The sequence below is a fragment of the Heptranchias perlo genome, chromosome 2 (genome assembly GCF_035084215.1).
Source record: "Heptranchias perlo isolate sHepPer1 chromosome 2, sHepPer1.hap1, whole genome shotgun sequence".
Taxonomy (NCBI): domain Eukaryota; kingdom Metazoa; phylum Chordata; class Chondrichthyes; order Hexanchiformes; family Hexanchidae; genus Heptranchias; species Heptranchias perlo.
In genome coordinates, this window is record NC_090326.1 from 128,909,808 (window position 1) to 128,937,353 (window position 27,546).

The 27,546-nt window shown below is 45.0% G+C and overlaps 1 protein-coding gene across 1 annotated transcript in view; it reads right to left on the reverse strand.

Annotated features, from left to right (window-relative positions):
- The window catches only part of pip4k2aa (phosphatidylinositol-5-phosphate 4-kinase, type II, alpha a), a 212,876-nt gene that overhangs the window by 18,169 nt on the left and 167,161 nt on the right, over positions 1 to 27,546 (reverse strand). Inside the window, exons 6-7 of the mRNA XM_068007119.1 lie at positions 25,959 to 25,997; positions 10,381 to 10,494 (exon numbers count right to left, since the gene is read on the reverse strand). Coding sequence (XP_067863220.1) covers positions 10,381 to 10,494; positions 25,959 to 25,997 — 153 coding nt within the window. The remainder of the gene's footprint in view (positions 1 to 10,380; positions 10,495 to 25,958; positions 25,998 to 27,546) is intronic.

Sequence of the window (27,546 nt, forward strand, 5' to 3'; positions counted from 1 at the left end):
CTGGAAGCAAACCCACTGGAGGTGGAGGGGAGGGGGAGGACGAGAGGCAAAGTGGTTCACGAAAATATTATAACCAAACTAAATCCTGGTCACAAACTCATGCTTATATTACAGCCTTTGATTATAATCACTTAGACAGGAAAGAAACAGCAGACAATATTTGCACCGTGGCAATCAGAAATGAAACAAGTGAGATACTGTTTCAAAGAAAGGCGCTCAGGAATCAATAAACTCGTACCATAATGCATTGCGCCTTATCTCTTCTGCACATGGGCAACATTTCAGCGTGTGAGCAGAAGAGAAAAGCCGTAAATTATACAGCAATTTCACTGCCCAAGAATACCCCAGTTTTTGTCTGTGCTGCTCTCACTTGGCTTCAAAGGCCCAAAACATAGACAGTTGACAATTTATGATTTTGGTGCAGAAATGTTCCTGCAGTTGTCAAAGATTGCGCAAAGGGAAGTACAGTAGAGAATGATTTGTTGGTACAGGTTGCATAAGCAGTTGATGATGTTGCAAGGCATGAGGGTGATCAAGAAAGGGTAGAAAAGGGAGTTGGGAATGTCAAGAAAAAATGCCTTTATAAAGGTAAATGGTCATAGATAGTAGTGTTGTGGGTATGGTCAGTAAGTTTGCAGATGATACTAAAATTTGTGCAAGGGTTAGGACTATAGAGGAGTACAATCTTCTGCAGGAAGATTTAGATGTGCTAGGGGAATGGGCCAAACATTGGCAAATAGCATTAAGCCTAGATAAATGCAGTGTCATGCATGTAGGCAAGACCAACACAAAATGTATTTATCATTTACAGGGAACGATACTGAAAGCAGTTGAGAGAGAAAAGGATCTAGGTGTTATTTTGCACTGATCACTGAAGGTTCACAACCAGTGCAGAGAAGCCATAATCAAAGCAAACAGGGTATTGAGTTACATTGGAACTACAGCACAGAAACAGGCCATTCAGCCCAACTGGTCTATACCGGCATTTATGCTCCCCATGAGCCTCCTTCCTCCCTACTTCAGCTAACCCCATCAGCACACCCTTCCATTTGTTTCTCCCTCATGTACTTATCTAAATTCCACTTAAATGTATCTATGCTATTTACCTCAACTACTCCTTGTGGTAGTGCGTTCCACATTCTTACCACTCTTTGGGTAAAGAAGTTTCTCCTGAATTCCCTATTGGATTGTTTAGCGACTATTTTATATTTATGACCTCTAGTTTTGGACGCCCCCACAAGTGGAAACATTTTCTCTACGTCTAACCTATCAAACCCTTTCATTATCTTAAAGAGACCCATCAGGTCACCCCTCAGCATTCTCTTTTCTAGAGAAAAGAGCCCCAGCCTGTTCAGCCTTTCCTGATAAGTATATCCTCAGTATTCTAGTATCATCCTTGTGAATCTTTTTTGCACCCTAATTCCTCTGTATCCTTTCTATAGCATGGAGACCAGAGGCATAATTTTAACCCAGAGCCGGGAAGGGGGTGTGGGGGTGGGGTCGAATCACGGACAGGGAACCCGGAAGTAGGGTACGGTAGCATAGTGGTTATGCTACTGGACTAGTAATCCAGAGGCCTGGACTAAAATCCAGAGTCATGAATTCAAATCCTGCCACGGCAGCTGGCGAATTTAAATTCAATTAATTAATTAAATTCAATTAATTAAATAAAAATCTGGAATTAAAATACTAGTATCAGTAATGATGGCCGTGAAACTACCGGATTGTTGTAAAAACCCATCTGGTTCACTAATGTCCTTTAGGGAAGGAAACCTGCCGTCCTTACCCGGTCTGGCCTATATGTCACTCCAGACCCACAGCAATGTGGTTGATTCTGAAATGGCCTAGCAAGCCACTCAGTTGTAAAATCTCGCTACGAAAAGTCATAATAAGAACAAAACCGGACGGACCACCCGGCATCGGACCGCTAGGCACCGGACACGACAATGGCAAACCAAGCCCAGTCGACCCTGCAAGGTCCTCCTTACTAACATCTGGGGACTTGTGCCAAAATTGGGAGAGCTGTCCCACAGACTAGTCAAGCCTGACATAGCCATACTCACAGAATCATACCTTTCAGCCAACGTCCCAGACTCTTCCATCACCATCCCTGGGCATGTCCTGTCCCACCGGCAGGACAGACACCAGAGGTGGCGGTACAGTGATACACAGTCAGGAAGGAGTGGCCCTGGGAGTCCTCAACATTGACTCTGGACCCCATGAAATCTCATGGCATCAGGCCAAACATGGGCAAGGAAACCTCCTGCTGATTACCACCTACCGTCCTCTCTCAGCTGATAAGAACATAAGAAATAGAAGTAGGCCAATCGGCCCCTCGAGCCTGCTCCGCCATTCAATAAGATCATAGCTGATCTGATCCTACCTCAAATCTAAATTCATGCCCAATTTCCTGCCCGCTTCCCGTAACCCCTAATTCCCTTTACTTCTAGGAAACTGTCTATTTCTGCTTTGAATTTATTCAATGTAGCAGCTTCCAGGGGCAGCAAATTCCACAGACCTACCATCCTCTGAGTGAAGAAGTTTCCCCTCATCTCAGTTTTGAAAGAGCAGCCCCTTATTCTAAGATTATGCCCCCTAGTTCCAGTTTCACCCATCCTTGGGAACATCCTCTCCGCATCCACCCGATCAAGCCCCTTCGCAATCTTATATGTTTCAATAAGATCGCCTCTCATTCTTCTGAACTCCAATGAGTAGAGTCCCAATCTACTCAACCTCTCCTCATATGTCCGCCCCCTCATCCCCGGGATTAACAGAGTGAATCTTCTTTGTACTGCCTCGACAGCAAGTATGTCTTTTCTCAATTATGGAGACCAAAACTGTATGCAGTATTCCAGGTGCGGTCTCACCAATACCTTATATAACTGCAGCAATACCTCCCTGTTTTTATATTCTATCCCCCTAGCAACAAACGCCAACATTCCGTTGGCCTTCTTGATCACCTGCTGCACCTGCATACTAGCCTTTTGATTTTCTTGCAATAGGACCCCGAGATCCCTTTGAACTGCAGTACTTTCCAGTCTCTTGCCATCAAGATAATAACTTGCTCTCTGGTTTTTCCTGCCAAAGTGCATAACTTCACATTTTCCAATATTGTATTGCATCTGCCAAATCTCCGCCCACTCACCCAGCCTGTCTATATCCCCCTGCAGGTTTTTTATGTCCTCCTCACTCTCTACTTTCCCTCCCATCTTTGTATCATCTGCAAACTTTGATATGTTACACTCGGTCCCCTCCTCCAAATCGTTAATATAGATTATAAAGAGTTGGGGACCCAGCACCGACCCCTGCGGAACACCACTGGCTACAGGTTGCCAGTCCGAGAATGTACCATTTATCCCAACTCTCTGCTTCCTGTTAGATAACCAATCCTCCACCCATGCCAGAATATTACCCCCAAACCAGTGATTCTTTATCTTGAGCAATAATCTTATGTGGCACCTTGTCGAATGCCTTCTGGAAGTCTAAATACACTATGTCCACTGGTTCCCCTTTATCCACCCTGTACGTTATGTCCTCAAAGAACTCAAGCAAATTTGTCAGACATGACTTCCCCTTCGTAAAGCCATGCTGACTTTGTCCTATTAAATCATGTTTATCCAAATGTTGAATCAAATGTTGAATCAGACCTCCTCCATGTTGAGCACCACTTGGAGGAAGCACTGAGGGTATCAAGGGCACAGAATGTACTCTGGGTGGGGGACTTCAACGTCCATCACCAAGAGTGGCTCGGTAGCACCACTACTGACCGAGCTGGCCGAGTCCTGAAGAACATAGCTGCTAGACTGGGCCTGCGGCAGGTGATGAGCGAACCAACACGAGGGAAAAACTTACTTGACCTCGTCCTCACCAATCTACCTGTTGCAGATGCATCTGTCCATGACAGCATTGGTAGGAGTGACCACTGCACAGTCCTCGTGGAGATGAAGTCCCGTCTTCGCACTGAGGACACCATCCAACGTGTTGTGTGGCACTACCACCGTGCTAAATGGGATAGATTCAGAACAGATCTAGCAGCTCAAAACTGAGCATCCATGAGGCGCTGTGGGCCATCAGCAGCAGCGGAATTGTATTCCAGCACAATCTGTAACCTCATGGCCTGGCATATTCCTCACTCTACCATTACCAACAAGCCAGGGGATCAACCCTGGTTCAATGAGGAGTGTAGAAGAGCATGCCAGGAGCAGCACCAGGCGGACCTAAAAATGAGGTGCCAATCTGGTGAAGCGACAACTCAGGACTACATGCATGCTAAACAGCGGAAGCGACATGCTATAGACAGAGCTAAGCGATTCCACAACTAACGGATCAGATCAAAGCTCTGCAGTCCTGCCACATCCAGTCGTGAATGGTGGTGGACAATTAAACAACTAACGGGAGGAGGAGGCTCTGCAAACATCCCCATCCTCAATGATGGCGGAGTCCAGCACGTGAGTGCAAAAGACAAGGCTGAAGCGCTTGCAACCATCTTCTGCCAGAAGTGCCGAATGGATGATCCATCTCGGCCTCCTCCCGGTATCCCCACCATCACGGAAGCCAGTCTTCGGCCAATTCAATTCACTCCACGTGATATCAAGAAACGGCTGAGTGCACTGGATACAGCAAAGGCTATGGGCCCCGACAACATCCCAGCTGTCGTGCTGAAGACTTGTACTCCAGAACTAGCTGCGCCTCTAGCCAAGCTGTTCCAGTACAGCTACAACACTGGCATCTACCCGACAATGTGGAAAATTGCCCAGGTATGTCCTGTCCACAAAAAGCAGGACAAATCCAATCCGGCCAATTACCGCCCCATCAGTCTACTCTCAATCATCAGCAAAGTGATGGAAGGTGTCGTCAACAGTGCTATCAAGCGGCACTTACTCACCAATAACCTGCTCACCGATGCTCAGTTTGGGTTCTGCCAGGACCACCCGGCTCCAGACCTCATTACAGCCTTGGTCCAAACATGGACAAAAGAGCTGAATTCCAGAGGTGAGAGTGACTGCCCTTGACATCAAGGCAGCATTTGCACGAGTGTGGCACCAAGGAGCCCTAGTAAAATTGAAGTCAATGGGAATCAGGGGGAAAACTCTCCAGTGGCTGGAGTCATACCTAGCACAAAGGAAGATGGTAGTGGTTGTTGGAGGCCATCATCTCAGCCCCAGGACATTGCTGCAGGAGTTCCTCAGGGCAGTGTTCTAGGCCCAACCATCTTCAGCTGCTTCATCAATGACCTTCCCTCCATCATAAGGTCAGAAATGGGGACGTTCGCTGATGACTGCACAGTGTTCAGTTCCATTCGCAACCCCTCAAATAACGAAGCAGTCCGAGCCCGCATGCAGCAAGACCTGGACAACATCCAGGCTTGGGCTCATAAGTGGCAAGTAACATTCGCGCCAGATAAGTGCCAGGCAATGACCATCTCCAACAAGAGAGTGTCGAACCACCTCCCCATGACATTCAACGGCATTACCATTGCCGAATCCCCCACCATCAACATCCTGGGGGTCACCATCGACCAGAAACTTAACTGGACCAGCCATATAAATACTGTGGCTACGAGAGCAGGTCAGAGGCTGGGTATTCTGCGGCGAGTGACTCACCTCCTGACTCCCCAAAGCCTTTCCACCATCTACAAGGCACAAGTCAGGAGTGTGATGGAATACTCTCCACTTGTCTGGATGAGTGCAGCTCCAACACTCAAGAAGCTCAACACCATCCAAGATAAAGCAGCCCGCTTGATTGGCACCCCATCCACCACCCTAAACATTCACTCCCTTCACCACCGACGCACTGTGGCTGCAGTGTGTACCATCCACAGGATGCACTACAGCAACTCGCCAAGGCTTCTTCAACAGCACCTCCCAAACCCGCGACCTCTACCATCTCGAAGGACAAGAGCAGCAGGCACATGGGAACAACACCACCTGCACGTTCCCCTCCAAGTCACACACCATCCTGACTTGGAAATATATCGCCATTCCTTCATTGTTGCTGGGTCAAAATCCTGGAACTCGCTTCCTAACAGCACTGTGGGAGAACCTTCACCACACGGACTGCAGCGGTTCAAGAAGGCGGCTCACCACCACCTTCTCGAGGGCAATTAGGGATGGGCAATAAATGCTGGCCTCACCAGCGACGCCCACATCCCGTGAACTAATAAAAAAAAGTACGGGTTTCCTGGACGTCCTTACAATTTTGACGTAAGGACATCTTTTATTTTTTATTTGACGGTTTCCCGTCCGACAGGCAGGCCTGATTGGCAGGCTGGTCTCAGTCGGATGGGAGAAGAGCAAGGAAGGGTTAAGTGTTCAGGTAAGTCTTAGACTGGATGGATGGGGGGGTGGGGGTGGTCAGTCATTGGGTGTCAGTGGAGGGGGGGATCGAGGGTAATTGGGGAGGGGGGGGATCGAGGGTAATTGGGGAGGGGGGGGATCGAGGGTAATTGGGGAGGGGGGGATCGAGGGTAATTGGGGAGGGGGGGATCGAGGGTAATTGGGGAGGGGGGGATCGAGGGTAATTGGGGAGGGGGGGATCGAGGGTAATTGGGGAGGGGGGGGGTCGAGGGTAATTGGGGAGGGGGGGTCGAGGGAAATTGGGGAGGGGGGGTCGAGGGAAATTGGGGAGGGGGGGTCGAGGGAAATTGGGGAGGGGGGGTCGAGGGAAATTGGGGAGGGGGGGTCGAGGGTAATTGGGGAGTCGAGGGTAATTGGGGAGGGGGGGTCGATGGTAATTGGGGAGGGGGGGTCGATGGTAATTGGGGAGGGGGGGGGTCGAGGGTAATTGGGGAGGGGGGGTCGAGGGTAATTGGGGAGGGGGGGTCGAGGGTAATTGGGGAGGGGGGGTCGAGGGTAATTGGGGAGGGGGGGTCGAGGGTAATTGGGGAGGGGGGGGTCGAGGGTAATTGGGGAGGGGGGGTCGAGGGTAATTGGGGAGGGGGGGTCGAGGGTAATTGGGGAGGGGGGGTCGAGGGTAATTGGGGAGGGGGGGGGTCGAGGGTAATTGGGGAGGGGGGGGTCGAGGGTAATTGGGGAGGGGGGGGTCGAGGGAAATTGGGGAGGGGGGGTCAAGGGAAATTGGGGAGGGGGGGGTCGAGGGTAATTGGGGAGGGGGGGGTCGAGGGTAATTGGGGAGGGGGGGTCGAGGGTAATTGGGGAGGGGGGGTCGAGGGTAATTGGGGAGGGGGGGTCGAGGGTAATTGGGGAGGGGGGGTCGAGGGTAATTGGGGAGGGGGGGTCGAGGGTAATTGGGGAGGGGGGGTCGAGGGTAATTGGGGAGGGGGGGGTCGAGGGTAATTGGGGAGGGGGGGTCGAGGGTAATTGGGGAGGGGGGGGTCGAGGGTAATTGGGGAGGGGGGGGTCGAGGGTAATTGGGGAGGGGGGGGTCGAGGGTAATTGGGGAGGGGGGGGTCGAGGGTAATTGGGGAGGGGGGGGTCGAGGGTAATTGGGGAGGGGGGGTCGAGGGTAATTGGGGAGGGGGGGGTCGAGGGTAATTGGGGAGGGGGGGGTCGAGGGTAATTGGGGAGGGGGGGGTCGAGGGTAATTGGGGATGGGGGGTCGAGGGTAATTGGGGAGGGGGGGTCGAGGGTAATTGGGGAGGGGGGGTCGAGGGTAATTGGGGAGGGGGGGGGGTCAGTCACTGAGGGGGTGGGGATCTGGTGCCAGTCACTGGGGGGAGAGGGGGTAGGGTCACAATCCTTGGTGGGGGCGGGAGGGAGGGCATCGCTGCAGGTAGGCTTGTTCGGCTTGGGGGAAGCACTCCTGCTCCTCCAGACCCACAAGCTGTGCTATAAAAGGCACTCAACTGCAGTTTTGGGCCTTCTCTCCTCCTCTCACGTAGCTTGAAGGAGAAGGCCCGGGAATCCCAGCCCCCAGAGGCTAAAATCACAAAACCTGGAAAAATGGAGGCCCATAGCCTCATTAAAAGGTTATAGTGACCAATCCACCTCCTGGGAGCGGGTTGGTTGCCCGCCCCTCATCCCATGAAAGCCAGAAATGGGCAGTTTTGAAGTTGTTGCAATTTTTAATGTCCCCCCACCCACCCGTTTTTCAGGGTTAAATTCATGCCCCAGAACTGTGCACAGTACTCCAAGTGTGGTATAACCAAGGTTCTATACAAGTTTAACATAACTTCTCTGCTTTTCAATTCTATCCCTCTAGAAATGAACCCCAGTGCTTGGTTTGCCTTTTTTATGGCCTTATTAACCTGCATCGTTACTTTTGTGATTTGTTTGTCTGTATCCCGAGATCCCTTTGCTCCTCTATCCCATTCAGACTCTCATTATTCAAGCAGGGTTGTATTAATAGAACTATTCAATACAAATCAAAGGAGACCATTCTGTCATTATACAGGTCGTTGGTTAGACTACAACTGGAGTACTGCGCCCAGATTTGATATGCTAATATGGTGGGTAATGTAGTGGTCCTTTATTGGCCCTGCTTTTTTTTCCCCTCTACCAGGAGATTACATGGCTGCGGGGGGTGGGGGTGGTTGTGGTAGGAAATGTGTGGTCACGATGCTCTGCCCATCATGAGTGTGGGGCAGGCTTGATGGATTAGCTGGTCATTAGCTGGTTGAGAAAGGCATGGATGTTAGGGAACTTGGGGAAATAAATAGTGATGTCCTTAGGAGTGTACATATTACAGAGAGGGAGGTGCTGGAAGTCTTAACGCGCATCAAGGTAGATAAATCTCCGGGACCTGATGAAATGTATCCCAGGACGTTATGGGAGGTTAGGGAGGAAATTGTGGGTCCCCTAGCAGAGATTTTTGAATCATCGACAGCTACAGGTGAGGTGCCTGAAGATTGGAGGGTAGCAAATGTTGTGCCTTTGTTTAAGAAGGGCGGCAGGGAAAAGCCTGGGAACTACAGACCGGTGAGCCTGACATCTGTAGTGGGTAAGTTGTTAGAGGGTATTCTGAGAGACAGGATCTACAGGCATTTGGAGAGGCAGGGACTGATTAGGAACAGTCAGCATGGTTTTGTGAGAGGAAAATCATGTCTCACGAATTTGATTGAGTTTTTTGAAGGGGTAACCAAGAAGATAGATGAGGGCTGTGCAGTAGACGTGGTCTACATGGACTTCAGCAAAGCATTTGACAAGGTACCGCATGGTAGGTTGTTACATAAGGTTAAATCTCACGGGATCCAAGGTGAGGTAGCCAATTGGATACAAAATTGGATTGACGACAGAAGACAGAGGGTGGTTGTAGAGGGTTGTTTTTCAAACTGGAGGCCTGTGACCAGCGGTGTGCCTCAGGGATCGGTGCTGGGTCCGCTGTTATTTGTTATTTATATTAATGATTTGGATGAGAATTTAGGGGGCATGGTTAGTAAGTTTGCAGATGACACCAAGATTGGTGGCATTGTGGACAGTGAAGAAGGTTATCTAGGATTGCAACGGGATCTTGATAAATTGGGCCAGTGGGCTGATGAATGGCAGATGGAGTTTAATTTAGATAAATGTGAGGTGATGCATTTTGGTAGATCGAATCGGGCCAGGACCTACTCCGTTAATGGTAGGGCGTTGGGGAGAGTTATAGAACAAAGAGATCTAGGAGTACAGGTTCATAGCTCCTTGAAAGTGGAGTCACAGGTGGATAGGGTGGTGAAGAAGGCATTCAAGCATGCTTGGTTTCATTGGTCAGAACATTGAATACAGGAGTTGGGATGTCTTGTTGAAGTTGTACATGACATTAGTTAGGCCACACTTGGAATACTGTGTACAGTTCTGGTCACCCTATTATAGAAAGGATATTATTAAACTAGAAAGAGTGCAGAAAAGATTTACTAGGATGCTACCGGGACTTGATGGTTTGACTTATGGGGAGAGGTTGGATAGACTGAGACTTTTTTCCCTGGAGAGTCGGAGGTTTAGGGGTGATCTTATAGAAGTCTATAAAATAATGAGGGGCATAGATAAGGTAGATAGTCAAAATCTTTTCCCAAAGGTAGGGGAGTCTATAACGAGGGGGCATAGATTTAAGGTGAGAGGGGAGAGATACAAAAGGGTCCAGAGGGGCAATTTTTTCACTCAAAGGGTGGTGAGTGTCTGGAACGAGCTGCCAGAGGCAGTAGTAGAGGCGGGTACAATTTTGTCTTTTAAAAAGCATTTGGACAGTTACATGGGTAAGATGGGTATAGAGGGATATGGGCCAAGCGCAGGCAATTGGGGCTAGCTTAGTGGTATAAACTGGGCGACATGGACATGTTGGGCCGAAGGGCCTGTTTCCATGTTGTAAACTTCTATGATTCTATTTCCTGTTCGTCGTTTTTGTATGTTCGTATGTACTTAAAACATATCTTTAGGAATGTATCACTCATTTTGTGAAAGTTGACTGTAACTACACAATAATGTTATCCTTATTTTGTTTTCTTACCTCAACATCCTTCTTGAGTTTTTCAAGGAACATCTTTTTGTTGTTTTCATCAATGCAAATTTTGTGCCCATCGTTAATAAAATCATTGTCCTTGTATGTTGGTAGTTCCTTGGCCTGCAACAAAATCCATGCAATCATTAGCAAGTCTCAGGCATAGAAAGGGGCATATCATGAAAGTTTACAATCTATTTCCTATTAAAATAGCATTCAATGCATATTACCCAGCATAATTCAAACAAACAAACACACAAAATACTTTCCTAAATTAAGAAGTGAGTTGAGAATGAACCAGAGGTGGCGCAATTGTGCTGCTACAAAACAATCATTGGCAAATAGCTGAAGATCACAATTTGAGCAAATAAAATGCAGCATTCTAAAAATATACAACATAAGTAAGATGGTTTGCCTTTTGAGTGGATACCTATTATGCTAGTGAAGTGATTTGAAAAAAATTGATTCAATATTTTGACAATGAAATATTTGAGCCCTTTTCCACATGATCCTACACAAAAAAAAAATTAAATGTGGCTTCAAATTTAAAGAGGATTGTTTGAATTGTATACAGCATGACAAGCAAAATCAGAATAGTTTAACAGAAAATATATATAAATGTGGCATCAAATTCTCAATGAGTCATAACTTCATATGGCTCAGTGTTAACAAAATTGAAGCTATCCTGTTCGGTTCTTAACAGAATCTGTGTGTTTCTGGTTGCCGAGGGTGAACCCAATAGAAGTCAATCTCACCGTTTTATTCAGCTTTCTATCTCATGTGTAGTTTGTTTCTAAGAACGCCTTCTTCCACCCCTAGAACTCCATCTGCTATTGTTTCTGTTTTTATTTCAGATTTCCAGCATCCGCAGTATTTTGCTTTTGCTCAAGATCCTCATACTCCCTATGAAATCACTCCATGGGTAGTGAAATCTTCCCAGCCTGCATCTTCTGTTTCTCTGACATCTGATTACTGCTCGACTCCCATCCCCTCTGCCGTAACATCGGAGCCTAATCTTTCAATCATTATGACTTAACCTCTAGAATTCCCTACCAAAACGGCTTTACTGTCTATCTCTACATTTCAATCTCCTGAAAATCTATCTCTTCATTAGTGCCTTTGATCTATTTCTTCCCTCTCCACCCAATTCCCTTTAGTTATTTCCTCTCCGTCTTGGAAATTTCACAGTCATTCTTTTATGTGAAGAGTGCTATGTAAATGTAAGCTGGCAACCATGAAAATAGGACTAAATCAGTACAAAAGAGATTTCATATTTTGCCACATATATTTAGGAACATCGGAGTAGACCATTCTGCCCCTCAAGCCTGTTCCTCCACTCAATCATTTACCCGCCTTTGTTTCATATCTCTTGATACTCTGACTGAACAAAAATCTATCAATCACAATCTTGAAAATTTCAATGGACCCAGCATCCACAGCCTTTTTGGGGAAAGTTCCTTCATCCAAGTCATTAATATATATGGTGAAAAGTCAAGGCCCCAGTATAAATCCTTGGGGAGCACCACTTATCACATCCTTGCAATCAGAGAATGGTCCTTTTCTCCCTATTCTCTATCTCCTACCTCCCAACCAATGGATAACCCATGTCACAAGATTACCCCCAATTCTGTGCGTTTTCAGTTTTGCTATTAACCTCTTGTGCAGAACCTTATCAAATGCTTTCTGGAAGTTCATAAAGGCAATGTCCATAGACAGTCCCCGATCCACCATGCTAGTAAAAATTCAACTAGATTAGAATCATAGAATCTTACAGCACAGGAGGCGGCCATTCGGCCTGACGTGCCCAAGAGCTGTCCAATTTGGTCCCACACCTCAGCTTTTCCCCATAACCCTGCAACTTAGTCCTCTTCAAGTACATGTCCAAGTGCCTTTTGAAAATTCTTATGGGATCTGTTTCCACCACTCTTTCAGGTAGTGCATTCCAGGTCTGAACAACCCTTTGTTTTTCTTCATTTCTCCTCTAGTTCTTTTGCCAATTATTTTAAATCTGTGATCCCTGGTTACCATTCAGAGGAAACAATTTCTCCCTATTTGCTCTAACAGAACCCCTCATTATTTTGAATAGCTCCAGTAGGTCTCCCCTTAACCTTCCCTGCTCTAAGGGGAACAAGCCCAGCTTTTCCAATCTCTTCACATAACTGAAGTCCCTCATCCCTGGTATCATCCTGGTAAACCTCCTCTGTACCCTCTCCAAGGCCTTGACATCCTTCCTAAAGTGTGGTGCCCAGAATTGTACACAATACTCCATCTGAGGTCTAACCAGTCATTTCCTGTTTTTGTATTCAATGCCCCTATTTACAAAGCCAAGTATCCCATATGTTTTCTTAATCGCCTTATCAGCTTGCCCTGCCACCTTCAAAGATTTATGAATATGCACCCTCAGGTCCGTCTGCTCTTACACTTCCCTCAAAATAGTACCATTTACATTATACTGCCTCTCCATGTTGTTCCTCCCAAAGTGCATCACTTCACATTTATCCACATTGAATTGCATTTGCCATGTGTCTGCCCATTTCAACACTCTGTCTATGTTATCCTGAAGTCTGCTACTATCCTGCTCACTATTTACTACATTGCCAAACTTTGAAACTGTACTCCCTATACCCAAGTTCAGGTCATTTATATATAAGAAAGGCAATGGTCCTAATACCGACCCCTGGGGGACCCCATAGCATATTTCTCTCCAGTCAGAAAAACATCCGTTCAGACATGACCGTCACAAATCCATGTTGACTCTCTTTCATGAGCTCCTTACTTGCCTAAGTGCTCAGTCACTGCCTTTGATGATAGATTCCAGTAACTTCCCCACAATTGATGCTAAACTGACAGGTCTCCAGATACCTGGTTTCTCCCTCCCTTCCTAAATAATGTTTATCAATTTTGAACATTAATGAAAACTAGATAGACATCATTGCCCATCAGTCATTAAAATTAGTGACACAAAGATTGTTCCAAAGTCCAGAAGACTGATATCCTTGTAGATTCTACATTTCAACTTATTTTTTAAAAATATTTTAAATTGAGGAGGAGGAATTTAACTCAACAAAAACATTAAATGACCCCCTACTTCATTCTAGAAAATAAATTGTTGCCTTATCCAGTAGCAAAGGCTTAATATTACCAAATTGAAAAATGTCAATAAGGTACTTCAAAAACACAAGCAGGAGAATTTGTGCAATTAACACTCTACGAAAAAAATATTCCCGACAGAGCTACTGGTCAACAAAAAAAAAGGAAAATAAATAAGTGAAAATTGAAATTCTATAAAAAGGGTCATGTATTTGTGGTCTGTAATTTACTGTTCTACTTCACTGGGTGGGTGATTATTGCTTAAGTAAGGGGAATGGAGGTGTAGCATTTGCAATTACAGACAAGTTGTGAATTTCAGTAACGGTAGCTTCAAGATAGCGCATAGCAACAGTACTTTGCACATTGATCTCACTGCATTTGCTGCAGTGTCTTATTTAAATACTGAATATCAGTGAACTGAATCAGAATATCCGGCAACTAAAGCCAGAGCTCCCTGGATGACAAACGTGATAGAGAGTGAGATGAAGTGGAAAAAAAGGGCATATGACAGATGTCAGGCTGATAATACAAGTGAGAACCAAGCAGAATCTAGAAAGATCAGAGGCGGCGGAGCAGGGGAGCGGCTCAGAAAAAGGCGGGAGTCAGGACCGCAGGATCAGCTGAGGCAGCGGAGCAGCCGAGCACGAACGTCAGGGAGAGAGAAAAAAATCCAAAGTGACGTCAGCATAGAGAAGAAGCTGACTGGTGAGTAGCTGATTTGGTGAGTGTTTTTTTTAAGTCTTTAGTTTATTTTTGTTAAGTTTAATTAATAATCTAATAAACCGAGGCATGGCAGGGCAGCTCAGACCCATCGAATGCACATCCTGTGCCATGTGGGAACTTCAGGACGCTGTGTGTGTCCTGGACAACCACAGGTGCAGGAAGTGTCGACAGCTGGAGGAGCTCGAACTCTGAATTCCAGAGCTCGAGTGGCAGCTGGCGTCACTGCATTGCATCTGCAAGGTTGAGAGCTACATGGATAGCACGTTTCAGGAGGTGGTCAGTTTGAGTACTGGTGAGGGAGAGGGTTCCTCTGCGGAGGTTTTTTTTTATTCGTTCATGGGATGTGGGCGTCGCTGGCAAGGCCAGCATTTATTGCCTATCGCTAATTGCCCTTCAGAAGGTGGTGGTGAGCCGCATTCTTGAACCGCTGCAGTCCGTGTGGTGAAGGTTCTCCTACAGTGCTGTTAGGTAGGAAATTCCAAGATTTTGACCAATCGACGATATATTTCCAAGTCAGGATGGTGTGTGATTTGGAGGGGAACGTGCAGGTGTTGTTGTTCCCATGTGCCTGCTGCCCTTGTCCTTCCAGGTGGTAGAGGTCGCGGGTTTGAGAGGTGCTGTCGAAGAAGCCTTGGCGAGTTGCTGCAGTGCATCCTGTGGATGGTACACACTGCAGCCACGGTGCGCCGGTGCTGAAGGGAGTGAATGTTTAGGGTGCTGGATGGGGTGCCAATCAAGTGGGCTGCTTTGTCCTGGATGGTGTCGAGCTTCTAGAGTGTGTTGTTGGAGCTGCACTCATCCAGGCAAGTGGAGAGTATTCCATCACACTCCTGACTTGTGCCTTGTAGATGGTGGAAAGGCTTTGGGGAGTCAGGAGGTGAGTCACTCGCCACAGAATACCCAGCCTCTGACCTGCTCTTGTAGCCACAGTATTTATATGGCTGGTCCAGTTAAGTTTCTGGTCAAAGGTAACCCCCAGGATGTTGATGGTGGGGGATTCGGCGATGGTAATGCCATTGAAAGTCAAGGGAATTTGGTTAGACTCTCGCTTGTTGGAGATGGTCATTGCCTGGCACTTATAGAATCATAGAAGTTACAACATGGAAACAGGCCCTTCGGCCCAACATGTCCATGTCGCCCAGTTTATACCACTAAGCTAGTCCCAATTGCCTGCACTTGGCCCATATCCCTCAATACCCATCTTACCCATGTAACTGTCCAAATGCTTTTTAAAAGACAAAATTGTACCCGCCTCTACTACTGCCTCTGGCAGCTCGTTCCAGACACTCACCACCCTTTGAGTGAAAAAATTGCCCCTCTGGACCCTTTTGTATCTCTCCCCTCTCACCTTAAATCTATGTCCCCTCGTTATAGACTCCCCTACCTTTGGGAAAAGATTTTGACTATCTACCTTATCTATGCCCCTCATTATTTTATAGACTTCTATAAGATCACCCCTTAACCTCCTACTCTCTAGGGAAAAAAGTCCCAGTCCATCTAACCTCTCCCTATAAGTCAAACCATCAAGTCCCGGTAGCATCCTAGTAAATCTTTTCTGCACTCTTTCTAGTTTAATAATATCCTATCTGGCGCAAATGTTACTTGCCACTTATCAGCCCAAGCCTGGATGTTGTCCACATCTTGCTGCATGCGGGCACGGACTGCTTCACTATCTGAGGGGTTGCGAATGGAACTGAACACTGTGCAATCATCAGCAGACATTTCCATTTCTGACCTTACAATAGAGGGAAGGCCATTGATGAAGCAGCTGAAGATGGTTGGGCCTAGGACACGTCCCTGAGGAACTCCTGCAGCAATGTCCTGGGGCTGAGATGATTGGCCTCCAACAACTATTACCATCTTCCTTTGTGCTGTGTATGACTCCAGCCACTGGAGAGTTTTCCCCCTGATTCCCATTGACTTCAATTTTACTAGGGCTCCTTGGTGCCACATTTGGTCAAATGCTGCCTTGATGTCAAAAGCAGTCATTCTCACCTCACCTCTGGAATTCAGCTCTTTTGTCCATGTTTGGACCAAGGCTGTAATGAGGTCTGGAGCCGAGTGGTCCTGGCGGAACCCAAACTGAGCACCGGTGAGCAGGTTATTGGTGAGTAAGTGCCGCTTGATAGCACTGTTGACGACACCTTCCATCACTTTGTTGATGATTGAGAGTAGACTGATGGGGCGGTAATTGGCCGGATTGGATTTGTCCTGATTTTTCATGGACAGGACATATCTGGGCAGTTTTCCACATTGTCGGGTAGATGCCAGTGTTGCAGCTGTACTGGAACAGTTTGGCTAGAGGCGTGGCTAGTTCTGGAGCACAAGTCTTCAGCATTACAGCCGGGATGTTGTCGGGGCCCATAGCCTTGGTTGTATCCAGTGCACTCAGCCGTTTCTTGATATCACGTGGAGTGAATCGAATTAGTTGAAGACTGGCTTCTGTGATGGTGGGGATATCGGAAGGAGGCCAAGATGGATCATCTACTCGGTGCTTCTGGCTGAAGATGGTTGCAAACGCTTCAGCCTTGTCTTTTGCACTCACGTGCTGGACTCTGCCATCATTGAGGATGGGCATGTTTACAGAGCCTCCCCCTCCCGTTAGTTGTTTAATTGTCCAGAGTGCAGCCAGAGCCAAGACCATAGCACCATGGGTGGCTCAGCTGTACAGGGGAGGAGGATAAAGGTCAGCAGAGCAACAATGATAGGGATTCTATGGTTAGGGGAGCAGACAGGCGTTTCTGCGGCCGCAGACCCGAGTCCAGGATGGAATGTTGCCCCCCGGTGCCAGGTTCAAAGATGTCACTGAGCGGCTGCAGAACATTCTTGTGGGGGGGGGTTGGAGAGGAGTGTGAACACCAAGAGGTTGTGGCCCATATCAGTACTAACAACATAGGCAGAAAGAGGGATGAGGTTCTGCAGGAAGATTTTAAGGAGTTAGGAAAGAGAGCAAGAAGCAGGACCTCAAATGAAGTAATCTCCGGATTACTCCCGGTGCCACGCGCTCATGAGTATAGAAATAGGAGGTTAGAGCAGATGAATGCTTGGCTGGAGAAATGGTACAGGACGGAGGGCTTTAGATTCCTGGGCCATTGGGACCGGTTCTGGGGGAGGTGGGACCTGTACAAGCCCGATGGGTTGCACCTCAACAGGGCCGGGACCAATATCCTTGCAGGTAGCTTGGCAGGGGGATGGGAACCTGAGTGTAGATTCAGATGGGACAGAATCATTTCTGGAGACAGAAGGCAGAAAATTAGCGTGTGACTTAGGAAGGCAGAGGAAACAAAGGTTAGAAAATAAACAGGAAGGGAGTTTGGCAGTGCTTAAAAGGTACATACCTCAATGCAAGGTGTATAGTGAACAAGGCAGACGAGCTGAGGGCACAGATAGACACGTGGCAGTACGATATCTTAGCTATTAGAGAAACATGGCTTAAAGAGGGGGAGGAATGGCAGCTCAACGTTCCTGGTTACAAGGTTTTCAGATGAGATAGAGAAGGGGATAAAAAAGGAGGAGGGTGTCAATTTTGGTTAAAGAAACAATTACAGCTGTGAGGAGGGATGATATGTTGGAATGATCATCAAATGAGGCCATATGGGTTGAGCTAAGGAACAAAAAAGGGGCAGTCACACTACTGGGAATGTACAAAGACCCCCAAACTGTCAGAGGGAGATAGAAGAGCAAATATGTAGGCAAATTTCTGAGAAGTGCAAAAACAGTAGGGCAGTAATAGTAGGGGATTTCAACTACCCTAATATTAAGTGGGACACAAACAGTGTGAAGGATATAGAGGGTGCAAAATTCTTAAATTGCATTCAGGAGAACTTTTTTAGCCAGTATGTAGCAAGCCCAACAAGAGAGGGGGTAGTTCTGGATTTAGTTTTAGGAAATGAGGCTGGGCAGGTGGAAGGAGTATCAGTGGGACAGCATTTGGTGGTAGTGATCATAATTCAGTTAGTTTTAGCATAGTTATGGAAAAGGACAATGATAGAACAGGAGTTAAAGCTCTCAATTGGGGAAAGGCCAATTTTACTAAACTAAGAAGTGATTTAGCAAAAGCAGACCAGAAACAACTACTTGAAGGTAAATCAATGTCAGAGCAGTGGGAGGCATTCAAGGGGGAGATTCAAGGGGTGCAGAGTAAACATTTTCCCACAAAGAAAAAAGGTGGGGCTGCCAAATTTAGAGCCCCGTCGATATCAAGGAGCATAGAGTGTAAGATAAGGCAGAAAAGGAAAGCTTATGTCAGACTCCGAGAACCCAATACTGCAGAAAGCCTAGAGGAGTATAAAAAGTGCAGGGGTGAAACTAAAAAGGAAATTAGGAAAGCAAAAAGAGGGCATGAAAAAATCTTGATAAGTAAAATCAAGGAAAACCCAAAGATGTTTTATAAATACATTAAGAACAAGAGGATAACTAAGGAAAGAGTAGGGCCTATTAGAGACCAAAAAGGTAACCTATGTGTGGAGGCGGAAGATGTTGGTATGGTTCTTAATGAATACTTTGCAAAAGGAGGGACAATGCAGACACTAGTTAAGGAGGAGGAGTGTGAAATATTGGATGGGATAAACTTGGTGAGAGAGGAAATATTAAGGGGATTAGCATCTTTGAAAGTAGATAAATCACCAGGGCCTGATGAAATGTATCCCAGGCTGTTAAAAGAAGCAAGGGAGGAAATAGCGGAGGCTCTCACCATCATTTTCCAGTCCTCCATGGATATAGGTGTGATACTGGAGGATTGGAGGACTGCTAACGTTGTAGCAGTGTTTAAAAAGGGATTGAACAAGTAATTACAGGCCAGTCAGTCCAACCTCTGTGGTGGGCAAATTATTGGAATCAATTCTGAGGGATAGGATAAATTGTCACTTAGAAAGGTACGGAGTAAACAAGGACAGTCAGCATGGATTTGTTAAGGGAAGTTCGTGTGTGACTAACTTGATTGAATTTTTTGAGGAGGTAGCAAGGAGGGTCAATGAGGGTAGCGCGTTTGATGTAGTATACATGGATTTTAGCACGGCTTTTGACAAGGTCCCATATGGCAGTCTGGTCAAAAAAGTACATGCCCATGGGATCCAAGGGAGAGTGGCAAGTTGGATCCAAAATTGGTTCAGTGGCAGGAAGCAAAGGGAATGGTCGACGGGTGTTTTTGTGACCGGAAGGCTGTTTCCAGTGGGGTTCCGCAGGCTCAGTACTAGGTCCCTTGCTTTTTATGATATATATTAATGATTTGGACTTAAATGTAGGGGGAATGATTAAGTTTGCAGATGATACAAAAATTGGCCAAGTGGTTGATAGTGAGGAGGAAAGCTGTAGACTGCAGGAAGATATCAATGGACTGGTCAGGTGGGCAGAAAAGTGGCAAATGGAATTCAATCTGGAGAAGTGTGAGGTAATGCATTTGGGGCAGGCAAATAAATGGGAGGATACTGAAAGGTGTAGAGGAAGTGAGGGACCTTGGAGTGCATGTCCACAGATCCCTGAAGATAGCAGGACGGGTAGATAAGGTGGTTAAGAAGGCATATGAAATACTTTTCTTTATTAGCCGAGGCATAGAATATAAGAGCAGGGAGGTTATGCTGGAATTGTATAAAACACTGGTTAGGCCACAGCTTGAGTACTGGGTACAATTCTGGTCACATTACAGGAAGGATGTAATTGCACTGGAGAGGGTACAGAGGAGATTTACGAGGATGTTGCCAGGACTGGAGAATTTTAGCTATGAGGAAAGATTGGATAGGCTGGGGTTGTTCTCTTTGGAACAGAGGAGGCTGAGGGGTGATTTAATTGAGGTGTACAAAATTATGAGGGGCCTAGATAGAGTGGACAGGAAGGACCTATTTCCCTTAGCAGAGAGGTCAATAACCAGGGGGCATTGATTTAAAGTGATTGGTAGAAGGATTAGAGGGGAGCTGAGGAAAAAATTTTTCACCCAGAGGGTGGTAGGGGTCTGGAACTCACTGTCTGAAAGGGTGGTAGAGGCAGAAACCCACAACTTATTTAGAAAGTACCTGGACGTGCACCTGAAATGCCGTGAGTTACAAGGCTACAGACCAAGTGCTGGAAAGTGGGATTAGGCTGGGTAGCTCATTTTTGGCCAGCATGGACACGATGGGCCGAACGGCCCCCTTCTATGCTGTAAATTTTCTATAATTCTATGAAGTGAAAAAGGAAATAAGAGGGAGTATGAGATTAGACTAGCAGCCAACATTGAAGGGAATCCAAAAGTCTTCAAAAGGCATATAAATAGTAAACGGGTAGTAAGAGGAGGTGTGGGGCCGATTAGGGGCCATAAAAGTGATCTACGCATGGAGGCAGAGGGCATGGCTGAGGTACTAAAAAATTACTTTGCTTCTGTCTTTACCAAGGACGAAGATGCTGCCAGAGTCTCAGTAAAGGAAGATATAGTTGAGACACTGAATGGGCTAAAAATTGATAAAGAAGATGCACTAGAAAGGCTAGCTGTACTTAAAGTAGATAAATCACCTGTTCCAGATGGGATGCATCCTAGGTTGCCAAGGGAAGTAAGGGTGGAAATTGCGGAGGTACTGGCCATAATCTTCCAAACATCCTTAGATACGGGGGTGGTGCCAGCGGACTGGAGAATTGCAAATGTTACACCCTTGTTCAAAAAAGGGTGCAAGGATAAACCCAGCAACTACAGGCCAGTCAGTATAACCTCGGTGGTGTGGAAACTTTTAGAAACGATAATCCAGGACAGAATTAACAGTCACTTGGACGAGTGTGGATTGATTAGGGAAAGCCAGCACGGATTTGTTAAAGCAAACCTGATAGAGTTAGTTGATGAGGTAACACAGAGGGTTGATGAGGGCATTGCAATTGATGCGGTGTATATGGACATTCAAAAGGCGTTTGATAAAGTACCACATGGTAAGCTTGTCATCAGGATTGCGGCCCATGGAATAAAAGGGGCAGTAGCAGCATGGATACAGAATTGGCTAAGTGACAGGAAACAGAGAGTAGTGGTGAATGGTTGTTTTTCGGACTGGAGGGAGGTGTACAGTAGTGTTCCCCAGTGGTCGGTGCTGGGACAATTGCTTTTCTTGAAATATATTAATAACTTGGACTTGGGTGTACAGGGCACAATTTCAAAATTTGCAGATTACACGAAACTTGGAAGGGTAGTGAACAGTGAGGAGGATAGTGATAGACTTCAAGAGGATATAGACAGGCTGGTGGCATGGGCGGACACGTGGCAGATGAAATTTAATGCAGAAAAATGCGAAGAGATACATTTCCTTAGGAAGAATGAAGAGAGGCAATATAAACTAGAGGACACAATCCTAAAAGGGATCCAGGAACACAGAGATCTGGGGATATATGTGCACAAATCATTGAAGGTGGCAGGGCAGGTTGAGAAAGCAGTTAAAACAACACATGGGATCGTGGACATTATAAATAGAGGCATAGAGTACGAAAGTAAGGAAGTTATGATGTACCTTTATAAAACACTGGTTCGGCCACAACTGAAGTATTGTGTCCAGTTCTGGGCACCGCACTTTACAAAAGATGTAAAGGCCTTCGAGAGGCTGCAGAAGAGATTTACTAGAATGATTCCAGGGATGAGGGACTTTAGTTACGTGGCTAGATTGGAGAAGCTGGGGTTGTTCTCCTTGGAACAGAGAAGGTTGCGAGGAGATTTGATAGAGGAATTCAAAATCATGAAGGGTCTAGACAGCGTAGATAGAGAGAAACTGTTCCCATTGGTGGAAGGGTCAAGAACCAGAGGGCATAGATTTAAGGTGATTGGCAAAAGAACCAAAGGTGACATGAGGAAAAACTTTTTTTACACAGCGAGTGGTTAGGATCCGGAATGCGCTGCCTGAGGGGGGTGGTTGAGGCAGATTCAATCATGGCCTTCAAAAGGGAACTGGATAAGTACTTGAAAGTAAAAAATTTGCAGGGCTACGGGAATAGGGCGGGGGAGTGGGACTAGCTGGATTGCTCTTGCATAGAGCCGACCCGGACTTGATGAGCTGAATGGCCTCCTTCCGTGCTGTGTCCTTTCTATGATTCTATCAACTAACCACTTCACAGGACATTTCAGCTTTCAATACATCTGTTAACCTCAAGAACTGTTTTATGCTGCCATGCCATCAGCTTTTTAAGATTTAAAATCTACTGTTTGAAATAATCTACAAAGCACACTCAGTAGTGTGGACCTGCAGTGCCTGATCTCTTGCATCATTCAATCTAGAATCCAATACACAGAGAACCTCCTGGCCAATACACTGCAATTCTAAAGGGAGGTTTAATTTAAATGGTAAAACCTAATCATTTGAATGCAAATGGCAAAACCATCGTGCCTTAAAAACACTTAATTTAAATTCTGATGTTTACTATATTTGAATTTCAGACACACCAAGTAGTAATAAAATGCAATTAGAAGTATCTATTTTTGAATATTTGGAGATATATATTAAGAAGGGAGTAATACACCCAAAAAGTTGATCATAACATTGATAATACTGTTCATGAAAAATTATTCTGCAGGTTTAATGGTCTCTAATAGTTTCTGCAATTTTCAAAATTGTAGCATTACTAATGCAGGCCAAATTATTTCACTTGACACCTTTCCCCCCCCCCCCCCTTTCCTCAGTTTCTTTTGAAGTCGGCTCAAATTTATTTGCATAATTCTAATTTATTAGAGGTTTCTGTAACTGATTTTCTCAGAGTATGCACAGCCACTTACTTTGAGAAACAATAAATGGTGCCTGCTTTGCCTTTTTTTAAACCTCCAGCCCACTCACTCCAACTCTCCCACTGAATACGGCTGTGCTGTCCTACAGTTTGCCCTATCTGTCTACGGTGAGGTAGAATTTAGAAAGCAATGACTAATGGGCCAGAATTTTCGGTCCAAATGATGGCAAGGCTAATGGTGCGCGCTGTTATTTATGCGTAAATGGTACAGCAACTTCACGCGAGGAGCAGATGCGCAGTTAAATGTGAATATCCAAAAGTTGCTGGCCGAGTTGCGCCGCTCCACCGTTAGTTTCACAAAAACGGCATTTCACCCTTAACTGCCCCCTTTTTTGTTAGTAACTTGTTGTATTTGCCAATTAAACTCACTACAGAAAGTTAAGTCTTGCCATTACAAGCGTAAGTACCCTTTTAATGACATGATTAGTGTTAATGACTGCCATTCAACCTCTCTGGCACCAAAAATTAACTATTACAAGTGTAAAGTCTCATTCATTCAGGTTTCGAATTTTTGGGGGAGATTTTAAAAATGTAAAATTTAAACTTAAATTTTTTTTCTTACTTTTCCTATGTCTCTTTTTATTTTCTCTCTTAATCCAATCTTTCTTTCCCTCTCTTTATTTCTCTTTCTGATCTGATTTGACATTGAATTCACCCCCCCTTTAATTCACCCTGCTTCTCAGTCCTTCCTCTGTTTATTTCTCAATCCTTCAATCTCATTGGTTAAGGAGATACCCTGTTGGTTGCCCTGTTCACTCAGGTCCCAGATGCCCTGTTTCCTTGCTGTGACGTTACCAGCTCGCACTTTCAGTAACTTTGTGGGCAAAAATTTTTTGAGCTGAAGAGTACGGGGGAAGTCTAACAGCAGACGCCATTCAATGCCCTGCTACAGCAAATTCTGGCCCATTATTTATTTTTCTATATCTAGGTGGCAGCTTGTCTGCGAAAAGACATATCACAAGGGAATTTATGAATATTTCGTCTGAGAAAAGTAATTTTCTAAACCTAGGAACCAAACATATTCATTGTGTGAAAAGGAAACACAACTTACTAATGGGTGAAAGTACAAGTGCCTGAAAAATTACAGCTACACTAAAGATGCAGTTTTCGTTTGAATTTGTTTTAACATTAAACTAAATTGCCGCTCTATAATAGGAGTTGAAATAGTAAAATCCTTCAAGTATTTTCTAATAAATTACTAAACTTGTTTTTTTGTTCTTGTTGGCAATAAAGCTGGCCAAGCGAATATTTCAAACAAACCTAGGAAAAGGGGCTGTGTGGCACAGTGAGTTAGCCTATTGCCCTCTCATCTCTGGGGCCTGGAATCCTTGAATTCAACCCAGGCTAATGGAATGAAAATCTCTTTTCTCTCTTGGCAAATTTAAGTGAGTTTTGGCTCCTTGTCCCACATGACAAAACTGCTCAAATTGGAACAAAATTGCCAATCTCATTCAGAGTGACCATGAGGGGACAATTAACACTTGTGCAGGAGTTTGTGCTTTTCGGAGATATGATTCAAGATACATGATTCAGCCATAGCAGAGAGTGTTCTACTCTGCAGTTGGCTCACGTTGTACTTGACTTGGGAATACTTAATGCTAATTTGATGTTCTATTTCTCAGCACTGCTATATGTCACCATAAGGAGAGCAAATTCACTTTCCCCTCCACTAAAAGAAGAAAATCATATGAGTAAAGCAAACTCACTATCAACTTTCTTTCTGAATCCAAACCTCCTTTTATTCGATTCAGCTACACAGACAATCCTAACATGCAAGTATGATGTTATAGAAATATTACTCAGGAAGAGTTTGCTTAGCTCATCAATATTGTTTCCCATATAAGAAGCCAATATTGGCTTTCTGTGGAAAAACATAACCCAACAGATCAATAATATCCCAAAACCAGGAATGTTTGAAGGGCAAGCATAGAAGTTTACTGCATATTCAGCCTGTAATGGCTCCTTACTAGGACAATCCGAAACTAATCCCACTGCCCTGTGCTGTCCTCATACCCCTATATCTTGCTCTACTTCAAATATATATCCATATAAGATGTACTATTTATTTAAAAAATGCTGTTCCATAACAGTAATCAATATAGTGTAATGCATCAAAGGAAAATATTCTGCGTTGAAGCAAATTCCTGAATTATTTTGCTCTTCTCTCCATTTAACTACTGCAAATGTCTCCCACTATTCTGGCTGGTGCTCTCCACTCACTTATTTTGGCCACCTAGGGTGCCATGAGATTTTTCAGACTAAGAATTCAGCCAAGGAGGTCATATTTCCTGGGTTCAGCCTTTTGCAATTCAACAAGTAAAATTATTCAACAAATAAAATATCATGGTTGCACAATGATTAACTTTCCGATAATTTTCATGTTTAGAGACAAGCCCACGACAGGCCACATGGCCTTTATAAGTGAATTCAGAGTGCTCGTAACAGTCGAGCAATAAACAACTGAGAAACACTTCAGCAATTAATCAGAGGTAAGAGTGAAAGAAAAAATGAACGGGTTTTAGTTTCTCCACCAAGAACATATACATGAATTGCAATATTTAATTAAATTTGTAAAAGTGGAGAAAGCATTGGGCTGTTCATGTTTGGTAAAAGCAGAAGTTTTAAAATAGGAAAATATCGTTAGAATAGAGAAGGCCATTAATTTTTGATCTCAGCTACCACCAACTCACATCATTCAATCCCTTCTCTCAGCTGTTTTGCCAAGCGGTCTTAACCTTTCTTATTGCAGTTTTCAAATTCCATCAGCGGTAGTAAGTTTTCTGTAATAATATTTCATCTCGAGTTTTTTTTTACTGGGAACTTCTGGTAATGTAATGTTGCTTTATCAAAAATCATATTCTTTCACATGTATGTTTTCAAATTGATGATAAAAACCATAAGAAATAAAGAGATTATTAAATTAATTAAATTCTTAATTTAGTCAGATTAATGAAATAATTTGCACATTTTAAAATAATTTTTGATTTTTCTGGTTTAAAACTTAATGGCATGTGCTGCCACCTATAAACTTATCACTGACATAATTAGCAATTTACCTTTTCTTTGTCACTAGCTTCTCTGGCCACTGTGGAACCCTGAAATGAGGAAACAGAAGTATCACATCACGCATCCACAAACAAAGAACTCTCATTAATATACCTCAATACAGAGGTTAAAACATGGAAACTACTGTAATTTTGGCATAAAGATTTTAATTCATTAAAGTTACTGTCCATTACAAACAAGCACACGCTAACATCCTTAACAAATTCAATTGTATTTGATGGCACAACTCACTTCATAGGAGGTTAAATTAGATAACTGAAAACAGGCATGAGGATTGTGGTACATGATTAACCCACGCCTGTTCATTGTGCTGCAGGCAGTACGTTAAATTGTTGCTGTCTGCTGTTTTATACGATTGCTGCATGCAGCCAGTGCTACCTGCACTGTTCGTTGGCTGCACACATCAGCAGGGGGCCCGATATCGCGAGTGGCTAGTGTTACTTAAAGGCAGCCTGCACCTCTTAAAGGGTGGTGGGAGTCCTTTGTGAACTAAATCTGTGCTGTAATATATTGAAGAATGGCTGAACATACGAGAGGGCATGCACAAGATTCTCTGATGATGCACTGAAGGCCTTGGTGCAAGAGGTGGAGAGAAGGAGAGCATCCTATATCCGCAGGGGGGGGGGCAGGAGACCTTCCAGACATATGCTCAAGAGGCAGCGGGAGGAACTAACGGTGGAGGTCAATGCCAGAAGTATAGCTCCAAGAACATGGATGGAGTGCAGGAAGAAGTTCAATGATCTGACACGAGTTGTCAAGGTGAGTGAGTTCAATCTTCAAATAGCATATCCTACCAACTGCACCACTAACCTCATCCACTGCTCAATTCACTACACCCCCATCACATACCTGCCAACAATTTCTATCAAGGTAAAGGTAGGTCGTGCCTGACAAACCTGATTGAAATTTTTGAAGAGTTGACTAAAGTAGTGGACAGGGGAATGTCAATGGATGTTATTTATATGGACTTCCAGAAGGCATTTGATGAAATCCCACATAAGAGACTGTTAGCTAAGATAGAAGCCCATGGAATCGGGGGAAAAGTACGGACTTGGTTAGGAAGTTGGCTGAGCGAAAGGCGACAGAGAGTAGGGATAATGGGTAGGTACTCACATAGGCAGGATGTGACTAGTGGAGTCCCGCAGGGATGTGTCTTGGGGCCTCAATTATTCACAATATTTATTAACGACTTAGATGAAGGCATAGAAAGTCTCATATCTAAGTTTGCCGATGACACAAAGATTGGTGGCATTGTAAGCAGTGCAGATGAAAACACAAAATTACAAAGCGATATTGATAGATTAGGTGAATGGGCAAAACTGTGGCAAATGGAGTTCAATGTAGACAAGTGTGAGGTCATCCACTTTGGATTAAAAAAGGATAGAACAGGGTACTTTCTAAATGGTAAAAAGTTAAAAACAGTGGATGTCCAAAGGGACTTAGGGGATTCAGGTACATAGATCATTGAAGTGTCATGAACAGGTGCAGACAATAATCAATAAGGCTAATGGAATGCTGGCCTTTATATCTAGAGGACTGGAGTACAAGGGGGCAGAAGTTATGCTGCAGCTATAGAAA